Raw genomic sequence first — 14,421 nt, 5'->3', positions numbered from 1 at the left:
TTAGGATAGTGAAGAAGGCGTTTGGTATGCTTTCCTTTATTGGTCAGAGTATTGAGTACAGGAGTTGGGAGGTCATGTTGCGGCTGTACAGGACATTGGTTAGACCACTGTTGGAATATTGCATGCAATTCTGGTCTCCTTCCCATCGGAAAGACGTTGTGAAACTTGAAAGGGTTCAGAAAAGATTTACAAGGATGTTGCCAGGGTTGGAGGATTCGAGCTATAGGGAGAGGCTGAACAGGCTGGGGCTGTTTTCCCTGGAGCGTCGGAGGCTGAGGGGTGACCTTATAGCGGTTTACAAAATTATGGGGGACATGGATAGGGTAAATAGGCAAAGTCTTTTCCCTGGGTTCAGGGAGTCCAGAACGATAGGGCATAGGTTTAGGGTGAGAGGGGAAAAATATAAAAGAGACCTACGGGGCAACGTTTTCACACAGAGGATAGTACGGGTATGGAATGAGCTGCCAGAGGAAGTGGTGGAGGCTGGTACAATGGCAACATTTAAGAGGCATTTGGTATATGAATAGGAATGGTTTTGAGGGATATAGGCCGGGTGCTGGCAGATTGGACTAGACTGGGTTGGGATATCTGGTTGGCATGGATGGGTTGGACCGAAGGGTCTGTTTCCATGCTGTACATCTCTATGACTCTATGTAAACAAGTCCTTTGCTGCATGGAAAGCGGTGATTTTATAATCTGCCTGTCTGGTATCTGCAGCAATCCTTTTTCTGTCAATCTCATGGACCCTATGTCCCATATCAACATCCTACCTCTCTCCACTAAGATGTCACCTGCATTACTAATCAAGGTTTCAATTTCTGTTCCAGTCACACAGCCACTTGCCAGAGATTCTTTAATGTTTAAACGTACGTGTTGCCAAGAAACATTACTGAAAGTTAATGGAATGCCTTTTGGATGTATCGCCACATCTTGCAAATGGCAAGAGTACAGTCACTGTGAACACTGGAGCCTCAAAGGTATGCTTCAAATGTGCTACTTTTAAAATGCATCTGGACTGACCGAGTGTTGTTTCACAGGCCAAGACTGACTGCAAATCTGAATTAGATGTGGATAAGGCAAGTAACAAATTCAAATTTGGAACTTTAGTCTACGTTAACAGGGGTCCAAATTCAAGAACCACCAAATTCAGAATGTGGCAGAAATAGAACAGAAATGCAAATTTGTTTCTCCCTAATCTGCAGTATTAACACGATTGTGAGTTGCTTCTCTGCTTCCATTGTATTGGACTCCGGACTTCCTTAGGGAACTAAGCAGCTCACCAGACATTGCTGCAATCCCAGGGAAAGCAAAGACAGGCTCTTTTTCTTCCCCTCTCCAACTCCTAATCTTCTGCCCATGCAGCATGTAAAACTGAGGGACAACCTGATACAAGTATATAAAATTGGTGGGCATTCTTCCACCATCTTGCCCCATTATGATTTGCTAACGTCTTTCTCTGTTGTGAAAGTTACAATCACAAGGAACGAACTGCAGCCCCATTGACTGGGGTACTTTTTCAACATTGTTTTCCCATTTCTCTCAGAAGGTCACATTATTTTGTACACAGTGTGTAAAATGTGTTTGTTATTCTGCCCAACCCTTCGCAGTTGTGTGATTCAGTGTGCTTTCCCAGTCTGTTGAGTTTGCACATATTTGGACATTTATGTACTCTCTATCCTTCTCACTGTCCCATACTGTCACTCCACGATTCTCTTGAGCTAATTTTAAACTCCCCACTCGACATGGGGAAAGTAGAGTGAAGGTGAGCGATGGTTGGCAATGCTTTGTGGTTGCGGAGCTGGAAAAGCTATTCCCAGCTCTGGTATAAGGCAAGTGAATCAATCCCTCCAGGTTACTGGCTTGGCTATTGAGTGTCGACAGTAGTACACCCACTGCATGTCTGTCCTTGCCATTTACTGCTCAGTTTCCCAATAATAGGGGCCCAAACTGGCACTGGATACACAGCTTGCCTATTTAAGCAGCCCCCTATTCAGGTACTTAGATGCCTACAAAGAAGCAGGAAGCAAACAGTCAGAATGTGGAATGAACATACTTGGTCCATTGCTTGTCAAGTTGTCCACTTCTTGCCTGTAAATGTGCTTCACAAAATCCAAGGTCCAATCTAAAAGGTCGGATTTGGGCATGGTGGAGCGGGATATCATAGATTCCCCACAGTGTGGAAGCAGACCATTCGGCCTATCGAGTCCACACTGACCCTCCAAAGAGCATCCCACACAGACCCACACCCCTACCCTATCACCCTCCATTTCCCATGGCTAATCCACCTAACCTGCACATCCCTGGACCGTACGGGCAATTTAGCATGGCCAATCCACCTAACCTGCACCTCTTTGGACTGTGGGAGGAAATTATAATTCTGCCTCCAACCAGCACTAACCATCTTTAGAGTTGAAGCAAGAAGTGTTTCTACAGCCTGTGTTCCTCAACCCATCCACACAGAGTCAGAAGGGTGTTCGGGAAAGAAAGGACTTTGGCTCAGGATAACGCATCTGGCCAATGTACCTTAAAAATCTGCAAGAGTCCAAAACCACATCTGTGCAAACTAATGAACTAAGATGGGAGTACCTGTCCAAAACCAGATCTGGTGCAAATATGAGCTTTCCGGGATGTTCCATGGAGCGCCAGACAAGGCCAATCATCAAAATTTCTAACCAGCAGCATTCCAGCAGTTGCACCTGGTCATGAAGTGTTAAATCCACAAATCCTGGGGGAGTGGGGGAAAAGACCGCATTAGAGACACACACACATACGAATGACAGTGAACACAAGGCACAGAGCAAACATACATTTGTACATGACACTGACAGCTCAGCATCGGGCTCAGTTTGGAACGAGTATTTACAGATTACATTGACACTGACCACATGAATCAAAGACCATTCAACCCTGTTAATGCACTCGGTTACATTGTGTAATACCATTGACAATTTCTTCAAATATAATTGGCAAAAAGAATCAAGTTATTAGGACCAGTTGCACAGGCTGATCATGTATTCTCTTGACCATCATAGATTAATAGATAAATCATAGATAAATAGTCAATGTTGTCCCATTGTTTATGAAGGGAAGCAGGGATAATCCTAGAAATTACAGACCCATGTGTCTCATTTTGGTGGTCGGGAAATTATTGGAAAAAACTCTCAGAGTCTAGAACTATACACATTTAGAAGCAAATTTATTGATTTGTGACAGACAGCATGGCTTTAGATGGGGGAGGTTGTGGCTCACTAACTTAATCGACTTTTTTGAGGAGGTGACGAAGATGATTGATGAGGGAAAAGCGGTTGATGCTGTGTACATGAGCTTCAGTAAAGCCTTTGACAAGGTCCCTTATGGTAGACTGGTGCAAAAGGTGATGTCACATGATATCGGGGTGAGCTGGAAAAATGGATGCAGAACTGGCTTAGTCACAGGAGACAGAGGGTGGCAGTGGAAGGACGCTTTTCACAATGGAGGGTTGTGACTTGTAGTGTTCCACAAGGATCAGTGCTGGGACCTCCACTGTTCATGATCTACATAAATGATTTAGAGGAAAACATAGCTAGTCTAATTAATAAGTTTGCTGGTGATACAAAGATTGATGGAGTTGCGGATAATGAGGAGGATTGTCAGAGGATACAGCAGGATATAGATCAGTTGGAGGCATGGACAGAAGAATGGCAGATGGAGTTTAATCTGGACAAAAGTGAGATGATGCATTTTGGAAGGTCAAGTATAGGTGGAAATTATACAATGAATGACAGAACCTTTAGGAATATTGATATGCAGAGGGATCTGGGTGTGCAGGTCCACAGATCACTGAAGGTGCCAGCACAGGTAGATAAGGTGGTAAAAAAGGCTTATGGCATGCTTGCCTTCATTGGAAGGGGCACTGAGTATAAGGATAGACAAGTTATACAGCAGCTTTATAGAACTTTAGTTAGGCCACACTTGGAATATTGCGTATAGTTCTGGTCACCACACTACCAGACCGATGTGAATGCTTTAGAGAAAGGTACAGAAAAGGTTTACCAGGATGTTGCTGGTATATGGGATTTTAGCCAAGAATGTGGTGCTGGAAAAGCACAGCAGATCAGGCATCCATGGAACAGGAAAATCGACATTTTGGGGCTTTTGCCTGAAACGTCGATTCTCCTGCTCCTTGGATGCTGCCTGACTTGCTGTGCTTTTCCAGCACCACACTCTTGACTCTGATCTCCAGTATCTACAGTCCTCACTTTCACCATGGGGGATTTTAGCCATGAAGGTAGGTTGGATAGACTGGGTTTGTTTTCACTGGAACGCAGGAGGTTGAGGGGCAATCAAATAGAAGTTTAAAAGATTGTGAATGGCATGGATGGAGTGGAAAGTATGAGGCTTTTTTCCAGGGTGGAGGGGTCAATTACGAGGGGACACAGGTTCAAGTTGCGGGGGAGGAAGTTTAAACAGATGTGTGAGGCAGGTTTTTCACATATTGAGTGGTGAGTGCCTGGAACATGCTGCCAGAGGAGGTGGGGGAAGCAGACACAACAACAGCATTCAAGAGGCACCTGAATGAATACATGAATAGGAAGGGAATAGAGGGATACAGATCCAGTAAGTGAAGACAGTTTTAGTATGGAAGGGCAAAATGTGTCAGCATAGGCTTGGAGGGCCGAAGGGCCTGTTCCTGTGCTGTACTGTTCTTTGTTGCTTATAAAGGGATGACCTAATTGAGGAGGCTAAGACGATTTAAGGATTTGGTAAGATAGGTAGGAGAAAGAGGCTATTGTGGCACAATAGTAGTAACGCTACCTTTGAGCCACGAGGCCTACATTCACTGGATGTGTTTCAGAACATCGGTGAACAGGTTGATTCGGAAAATATCTAGATAGGAAGTAACTATTTCCTCTACTGGGGGGGCTCAGAACAGACAAGCATAAACACAAAATCAGAACTTGGCTGTTCAGGCTGAGATCAAAAATCACTTCTCCACACAAAAGATATTGGAAATCAGGAGCTCTCTCCATAAAAAGCTATTGAGAGAAGGACATTGGAATATTTCAACATGTTTGTTTGACAAGGGCTTTAAAGGTATGGAAACATGACAGGCATATTAAATTAAGATATAAATGAACTGAGTCTAACTGAATGGTGGGATAGCCCTGAGGGGCTGAATAGCCTGCCTTTGTTCTTTCCTATCTTCCTACTTTGTGTAAAACCTTTGTTACTTTTAAAGCAGCACAGTCTACAACACAATCTCATTTCCTGGTACACAGCTATGAGTTTGAACATCTCCACACGTTACCTTCAAATCTCTTTGAGTGAGGTTTCACAATGAACACCTGAGAGAAACGGTTAGGAGAGATTTATTTATTCACTGGATATCTGACAGGTTGATAGACAAATTCTGATGACGAGATTTACCTGCCTCTCGCTAAGAAGAATCTTTATATATTACAGAACTTACATCTGCCCCCTCCAAATTTTGTAATGTTTCTGCCTCAAGGTTTCCTATGTTCACAACTAAATAGAAACCATGAAGTTTTGATAAGATATATGGATGATAATGGAATAGTGTAGGTTAGATGGGCTTCAGATTGGTTTCAGAGGTCGGTGCAACATCGAGGGCCGAAGGGCCTGTACTGCGCTGGAATGTTCTATGTTCAATGTTGTCCTGACAGACAGACAGCAGCGCCACCTTTGTCCAGAAGCAGTAATTACACTGTGACTTGTTTGCTCCTTTCAAATGTAAATGCAGGGATTTTCAATGAAAATGTGAAAACAAGACTTGAATGTGCGACTTATAAGATAAATGGTTGCTGAGAGACCATAGCTCCCAGACTGTTTCAAGTTAACTGCCGATGAAAGAAATACTTGCATTTCTGTAGCACCTTCCAAGAGCTCAGGAGGTTCAGGAGATGAGTGAGTATGATCTGATGATACTGTTCTCCTGAGATCCATTCCAACTCCATGTAACAATGGAGGTGAAACTTACAAGCATGAGGACCACCATTTCTCTCTTAGTTTTCCCAGAGCCATCTCATATGTAGAGAGGCACATAGGAACAGGAAAAGGCCATTCAGCACCTCAAGCCTGTTCTGCTATTCACTTAACTTGTACCTCAAAATCACCTGCTCACATTTATTCTATATTCCTTATAACCTTTATTTAACGAATCCGTTGATCTCAGACTCTAAAGTGGTGGATGCTAGCATTCACAAACTCTCTTGTAACAGAGTTCCAGACGGTCCAGAGAATATGCTTATGAATGTCTAGCTCTTAAATTTTTACCCTTCACTTGCAAGAGGAAACAGATACTCTCTGTCAACCCAATCATTTCCAGGAACATTTAAAACACCTCAATCAGATCACCAGAGTCACTAGGTCATTCCAACAATCCTTTTGTGCTCAGCACATGACCTCAGTACATTCCTGAAGGGCTTATGCCCAAAACGTCGAATCTCCCGCACCTCGGATGCTGCCTGACCTGCTGTACTTTTCCAGCACCACACTTTTCGATTCTGATCTGCAGTCCTCACTTTCTCCTGCATGACCTGGGTACCTAACTTCAGGCATTTTTAATTGCGTCTGTTTTCATGCTCAGTCTCAGCTTCATCTGATGTGTTCTCTGTAGCAGGCACACTTGTTCTGTGATGGCTTCATCCATTGTACCTCCATAACCATAGACTAGCAGACCATCCATTTTAGCTTCCATTCCTGGAAGATCCCCGACTACCATATGTATAGACTGATATTCCTCCAGGGCAGTGAAAACGCCAAATTCCAGATGCAAACATCTGTATCTCCCGAACAGAGTGCAGTTAGAAAAACACTACTTTCATTAGGATGGCACCGTGGCTCAGTAGATAACACTGCTGCTTCTCAGCACCAGGGACCCGGACTTGATTCCAGCCTTGGGGGCGACAGTCTGTGTGGATTTTACACATCCTCCCAGTTTCTGTGTGGGTTTCCTCTTGGTGCTTTGGTTTTCCACAGTCCAAAGCCGTGCAGGTTAGGGTGGATAGGTCATGTTGAATTGCCCATAGTGTCCAGGGATGAGCAGGCTAGGTGGGTTAGCCATGGAAAATGCAGAGTTACAGGAGTTGGGTGGGATGCTCTTCGGACGATTGATGTGGACTGAATGGCCTGCTTCCACGCTGTTGGGATTCTATGATCCAAATTCATTTGCTAACGATCATCCTTTTCCTCAGGAGCAGTAACCCCATTTGCTTTGCCTTGTGACAAAGTTTCTTCTGTGGTTGGTTTGGGGGCAATGAAATCTTTTCAGAGCTTGATTCAGATCCTTTGGATCCTATGCAGACTCTAAGTTGTCCAGGTTGATGGACAATCTGGCTCCTGTGCTCTCTGGAGGATTTATCCCCATCATGATTATTCCCTCCTTTTCTAGCTCCTCCAGCTTGTCTTTCACATTGAGTCCGAGGGCAGCTGGAACTCTACGCGGCAGATGCAGTACTGGCTTATAAATAAATCATGTCAAAAGGAGTTAAAGCAAATTATTGCAAATGCTGGAAATCTGAAATACAGTATGCTGGAGAAACTCAACAGGTCTGACAGCATCTGTGGAGAGAGAGGCAGAGTTAATGCTTTGACTGGCACGCTTCCTCTTCAGAACTGGTTGGTGCCAGAAAATAGGACACATAGGACAGATGTCAGAAGGAGTTTCTTTAATCAGAGAGTAATAGGAGCGTGGAACACACTGCCTGCAACAGTTGTAGACTCGCCAACTTTAGGGGCATTTAAATGGTCATTGGATAGGCATATGGATGATAATGGAATAGTGTAGGATAAATAGACTTGGGATTGGTTTCATGGGTTGACGCAACATCAAGGGCCGAAGGGCCTGTACTGAGCTGGAATGTTCTATATTCATGTAAACAATGAATAAGAGTCGATATTTGACCCTTTCTCCCATTCGGTTCGATCATGGCTGATCTGGCTTTCACCTCAACTCTACTTTCCTGCATATACCTCCTTGGTAATAAAGTGTCTAGCCTCAGTCTCACGTTCACTTTTAGATAATATTCACTGGGAATAAATTCAAGACCTGCAAACATTTTTGTAATTGCTTAGGGTCTGTTCAGTCGTTAATGCCTTTGTGGTCTGCAAAATGCTGCAAATCTCTTCTGGATTGTAACGGGTTAACAATTCAAGGTTTATTCTTGCTTCAGCTAAGATGAGTGAATTTCAAAGTCCACTATCTGTGACTCTGGACCATCATTCTTCCTTTCGCATTGGGCTGCCAGCTTGGAATGAACATTGTCCTATCCTATAGCCTCAACTTCATTTTCAAGGCTTCAGCTTGAATCACCACCTTGAGAAATTTCTGCAAACTCACAGCGCCAGAGACAGGATTCGAGCATGAGTTTCCTCTGGGTGCTCCGGTTTCCTCCCACAGTCCAAAGCTGTGCAGGTTAGGTGGATTGGCCAAGCTAAATTGCCCATGTTGTTCAGGTATGTGCTGGCTAGGTGGATTAGCCATGGGAATTGCAAGGTCACAAGGATAGGGTAGGGATTTGGGTTTGGGTGGGATGCTCTTCAGAGGATCGATGGCCTGCTTCCACACTGTAGCAATACTAAGATTCTATGATGTTGTAAGAGGCACTAGTGTCTCATTCACATGTCCCATTCACTTGATGCTCCCTTTCTGCATTCATTAGTCTAACAGTCACAAACCCATTTATCACCATTAGACCTGACAAGATGAACCTGTTGTATGGTCTAGAATGATATTTCAGACTCACTGACTGATATCTCTCCAGAATCCATCTTTATTGGCTTGTTTTAATTCTTTCCAGCTAAACACTTGCATGCCAAACCTTCTGCACTTAGGGCAATACCTTCCCCATGCTAGACATGTTTTCCTTTTAATTTACATGACGCTCTCTGAAATATGTTCTGCACTGACCTTGATCTTTCTGCAAATATTTCATCCTTGTTTACAATAAGTTGTTCATGTTTGGACTGGAATAGTCTCACAGCATAATACTCTTCTCCCTCTTGCAATCTTGCTGATGCTGGACAATCTCAAAGCATCTGCAGTTACTAGCTTTCGTGAGAGTAAGTTTCTACTTTCTCAGCAGACTTGCTCCTACTTCAGGATCTCTTACGCCTAAGAAAATCCTTTCTCTAATGAGAGATGCTTTCAATTGTCCAAACTCTCAAGATTCAGCTAGACTTTGCAGTGTAGCCACACTCTGGTCAATATTCTCCCTCTACCGCCAAGCTCTGATGTCGAAGGCAAACATCCCTCAGTAACATTAACAGAAGGTTCACAATGCATTGTGAAAGCAAAATCTCTCCTGACTGGCTTTTTCTGCTCCTCAGTGAGGCCGAAGCTGCAATATGGCTTATAGCTCTCCTTCTACACACAAATAGCAGGATTGCTACTCTAAGTTGCTCAGTCTTTTTATTTAATTCTGAAACAATTCATAGTTTAACTGGTGAGATCGGCCAAAAATTATAATTTGGATTCATATCTCCTTTCATTTCCACAGCAACAGGGAGCAGAAAATATCCAGCCATTTTGACAGACCCAGTCATTCAAAGTTGCCAACAATTCTATTTACTTATACAAGTTTCCTTGTTGTTTCTTTTAGTAGCCAACTCTCTTTTAGATCTGAAAGTTTGCACATTTTCAATTGCATTGTTTCTGATGTTGTTTTCCAAGTGATAGGGATTTAAAAAAACAATCCCTAAAGTGTGGAATTAGGCCAGTCAGCCCATCGAGTCCACACCAATACTGCGAAGAGCATCCCACCCAGACCCAAATCCTTACCCTATAATCCTACATTTCCTATGGCCAGTCCACTTAACCTGTGTATCTTTGGACTGTGGGAGGATACAGGAGCACCCAGAGGAAACCTACGCAGACACGGGGAGAATGTGCAAACTCCATGTAGACAGTCACCCAGCGATGGATTCGAACCCAGATCCCTAACGCTGTGAGGCAGCAGTGGTACCCATTGAACGACAATGTCACCCACTCCCACTACCGCTAATGCGGTTCAATGGATGCCTGAGATTATACACAAAATCATTTACAGCAGATCTAGATGCCACATAATTACAGCAAGCTAGATATTACATTGACCCATAGTTTTATTTCTCTGAACAATGACTGGATGATGTGGGCTGTTGGACAGCAGTTGAAACCTCAGGAGTGGGTTCATAGTAATTGGTCTTTCTCTTGCAGTTTGGTTCTCCTCCCTATCCCCCATACAACCAACAGCACTGGGCTCCTAACACTCCCTGTACCATGGTCACACACATTTGTTAGAGACCTGCCGGCAAAGACAAGACTCGATCCTGGACTGACTGGTCCTCTTGGGGACACATTGAGTTCCTCAGCATCTCCTCAGTTATCTTTGGAAGCTCACCACACATCTCTTCAGTACTTTTTCGTTCATGTAGAATGATACATCATAGAGGCCATTCAGGCCATCAGGGTTATTTGGAAGTGCTATCAACTAGAGGTCAAACTTCTGCTCTTTTCCCGAAGCCTTGCAACTTCTCCCTTTTCAAGTATTGATCCAATTTTCATTTCAGCATCACTACTGAATCTATTTCCAATACCCTTTCAGGGCAATACATTTCCAGTTACACCATAATAGTATTTGCCCTCATGTCATCTTTGTTTTTTTTTATGAAATGTGTCTTCTCTGGATATTGTACTTTCTCCATTAGAGATAATTTTCTTCTTGTTTACTCTATCAAAACCCTTCATGATTTTCTACCAATCTGTGGTCTACAGAAAGAAAACTTCATATTTGTATAGTGCCATTCCAAACCATTGGATGTCTCAATGTGCTTTAGAGACAAGAAAGTCCTTTTAAAGTGTAGTTACTGCTGTAATAAATACTCACAGCTTCTCCAGTTTATCCTCATCTCAGTCCTAAATGGGTACGTCATATCCTTAGACTGTTTTGGCTCCACTGGGAACATTCTTCCTGCATTTACCGTGTTCGTAATTTTCCAGGTTTCTATAAGATTCCCCTAATTCTTCCAAATTTTGCTGAATATAGTCCTAAATAATTCAGTCTCTAAGGAGGGAAGAGCGATGGTGGTGAGGAGGAGGGGGAAGGAACAGCCCAGTGGATTTATCGCTGGACTATTAATCCAGCCTCCTAGGTAATGTTCTGGGACCTGGGTTCAAATCCCACCACAGCAGCTTTCCAAACAACCCTAATGGGCTGAATAGCCTCTACGATGTATCATTCTACATGAATGAAAAGGTGCTGAAGAGGTGTAGTAGCAGGACATGAATTTGCCTCCTGTGTGGAGAGCTTCCAAAGATAACTGAGGAGATGCTGAGGAACCTGATGTTTCCAGGAGTACCAGTCACAACAGATGGTTGAATTTGAATTCAATTAAAAATGTCTGGATTTAAGAGTTGAACAATGACCATGAAAAACCACCTGGTTTACTAATGCCCTTTAGTGAGGGGAACTGCTGCCCTCACCAGGTCGGGTCTACATGTGACTCCTGACACACAACAATGTGGTTGACTCTCAACTACCCTCCAGGCGATTAGAGATGGGCAATTGATGCTGGCGTAGCCAGTGACCGTTCAAACGATTAAAAATACAAGTATAAGAAGGTATTCCTGAGCTTGTCTCATCAGTTGAAGGTGCTGCTGTCAATGGGCCATTTATGTGCATGAATCCAGAATTAAGTTCCCAGAGGCTTACATGGCTAGACAAGGTTTCACAGATAGGGAGGCCAGGGAGGGCATTGAGCACAAAGGTGAGGAATTTATTTTCACGACAGAGCCGATGTTGGTCAATGCGCTCAGGGGTAAAAGACTTGGAGCGGGCACACCCAGCTTTGTGGTTGGCACTGCATGATGCTTAGTGGCACTTGGACCCCTAATTAACTCCTTTTTCCAGGTCTTAAAATGAGTTACCTGATTAATCATGTAGTGTTCCAACTGATCTTTGTTATCATGGAAACAGGAATTTTAATGCTGTTGCACCGTCTCCAGATTTGATGGGGTTTGGCCAGGCCCAACAAGAGAGAAAAAAAGAAAAGAATTATCTAACGTTTGGCCAAGTCTTTCATCCTTAATATCTTGTTTATTTTAGTTTTATGACTTTTCCCTTTTGAAAGATACTAAAGACAAGGGTTAAACAAAGCAACTTGTATATTTGTTTTGCCTGGCTGATTTGGCCGAAACAGCATTGTTTCCATTGAAATTTATTAACTCGGCTCAGTTGAAGGGCTGATTAAATCACAATGACTGAGATCATAAAGCTAAGCTCTGTTTGCACTCTTAGAAATTCCCATTGTACAACAGAACAACAAACAAATAGCAGCACATGTTGCCTGCTGTAACAAATGTAGCATAGAGCAGACTAATAATAGCCTGGAAATATTTTCCTATTTTTCTATCTTACATTCGGCGCAATCAATCTATTCAGTAAGTGCAGCCATTTTGATCTCCAGTGTAGAGTCATAGAGTCATACAGCATGGAAACAGACCCTTCAGTCCAAGCTGACTATCATCCCAAACAAAACTAGTTCTACTTGCCTGTGTTTGGCCGCTATCCCTCCAAACATTTCTTATTCATGGACTTATCCAAATGTCTTTTAAATGTTGTAACTGTATCCACATGCACCACCTTCTTTATCAGTTCCTTCCACACACAAACTACTCTGTGTGAAAAAGTTGTGTCTTTCTAAATCTTTCTCCTCTCATCTTAAAATTACCCCCTCTAAGGAAAAGACCCTTGTCATTCACCTTTTCTACGCCCCTCATGATTTTATGAACCTCAATAAGGTCACCCTTTAAGCTCCTACGCTCCACCGAAAAAGGTCCTAGCCTTTCCGGTCTATTTTTATATCTCACTTACTCCATTCCCAGCAATATATCCTGACAGTGTGCTGACAGGATTCAGGTGTCTGAGTATATGGGTCAGTAGCCAAACAGCATGGGGATAATGCAATGCCCTTGGTAAACTGGCAAGAACCAACATCTGAAGCTAAATAGCTTCAGACTGAACACAGGAAGAAGCACAGAATGGGTAAAACAAAGAGAAGGCTATTTGTCCCCTTAAGCCAATGCTGATTCCCTGCAAGATTAGCTCATTTAGTCATATCCTCTTGCCTCTTCTCCATAGCCCTGAAAATCTTTTCTCTCCAAATAATTATTCAAATCTCATTTGAAGGCATTGATTGAATCTGTCTCCACCATATTCAGTTCATCCCGGATCCGAACGGCATGAAAATGCATTTCCTCAAATATCTGGCAACTTAATTCAGTGTCCTCTGGTTTTCAATCCTTCTCTCAATGGGATGTTTCTCTTCCATCAGACCACCTCTTAATCGCCTCTTCTCCAAGAAGAATTGCTAATATAGAAAGCACTTCAGCCGGTGATTGGGCTTAATTGATTAATCAACCAACTGGTTGGTTTGGCCACTTTTGTGCGCGATTCTGGTCTCTCTCCTATCGGAAGGATGTCGTGAAACTTGAAAAGGTTCAGTAAAGATTTACAAGGGGATGTTGCCAGGTTTGGAGCGTTTGAGCTATCGGGAGAGGCTGAGTACACTATGTTTTCCCTGGAGCATCAGAGGCTGAGGAGTGACCTTATAAAATCATGAGGGGCATGGATAGAGTAAATAGACAAGGTATTTTCCCTGGGGTGGGGGAGTCCAGAACTAGAGGGCATTGGTTTAAGGTGAGAGGGAAAAATTTAAAAGGGACCTAAGCGGCAACCTTTTCACGCAGAGGGTGGTGTGTGTATGGAATGAGCTGCCAGAGGAAGCGGTGGAACATGGTACAATTACAGCATTTAAAAGGCATCCAGATGGGTAGACGAATAGGAAGGGTTTAGAGGGATATGGGCCAAGTGCTGGCAAATGGGTTAGGCTATCTGGTCAGCATGGGCAAGTTGGATCAAAAGGTCTGTTTCTGTGCTGTACAGCTCCATGATTCTGTGACTCTATGGTTAGATATAAAGAGGAAATAGGTGGGACTGTTGTGTGGTTTCTAAACCAACTTGGATCTAAATTTTTTAAAATCGTTCCAGTTTCAATATACATCTATGTGACTAAATTTCCTCATTCCTCGAAACATTTAGGTAAATCGTTTTTGCACCTTATGTCCTGCATTCAAATCTCTCCTAAAGAATGGTGCTGTCTTGAGATACAATACTCAGTTGAGGCTGCAGCAATGCTATTTACAGGTTTATCATAGATTCTTTACATATGTAGTTAACATGATTTTCATAAAAGCAGCATCTAATACACTCTATTTACAAAAATACACCTATCCTCAAATCTTTCTGCTCCACCATTAGAAATATGCCCTTTACAAGCACCCATACCTTCCACCACAGACTCAGTAGCAGCAGTGTGCACTAACTACAAGATGCAATGCAGACGTTTGCCAAAGATCCTCAGACAGCACGTTCCAAACCCATG

At 43.1% G+C, this 14,421-nt stretch overlaps 1 protein-coding gene across 2 annotated transcripts in view; it reads right to left on the bottom strand.

The window, feature by feature from the left end:
• Positions 1 to 14,421, bottom strand: part of esr1 (estrogen receptor 1) — a 288,949-nt gene that overhangs the window by 55,466 nt on the left and 219,062 nt on the right. For both annotated transcript variants that reach the window (XM_043696506.1, XM_043696507.1), the window contains exon 5: positions 2,587 to 2,725. In XM_043696506.1, coding sequence (XP_043552441.1) covers positions 2,587 to 2,725 — 139 coding nt within the window. The remainder of the gene's footprint in view (positions 1 to 2,586; positions 2,726 to 14,421) is intronic.

The sequence above is a fragment of the Chiloscyllium plagiosum genome, chromosome 9, assembly GCF_004010195.1.
Source record: "Chiloscyllium plagiosum isolate BGI_BamShark_2017 chromosome 9, ASM401019v2, whole genome shotgun sequence".
Classification (NCBI taxonomy): domain Eukaryota; kingdom Metazoa; phylum Chordata; class Chondrichthyes; order Orectolobiformes; family Hemiscylliidae; genus Chiloscyllium; species Chiloscyllium plagiosum.
This window is presented reverse-complemented; position numbering and strand designations above follow the sequence as displayed.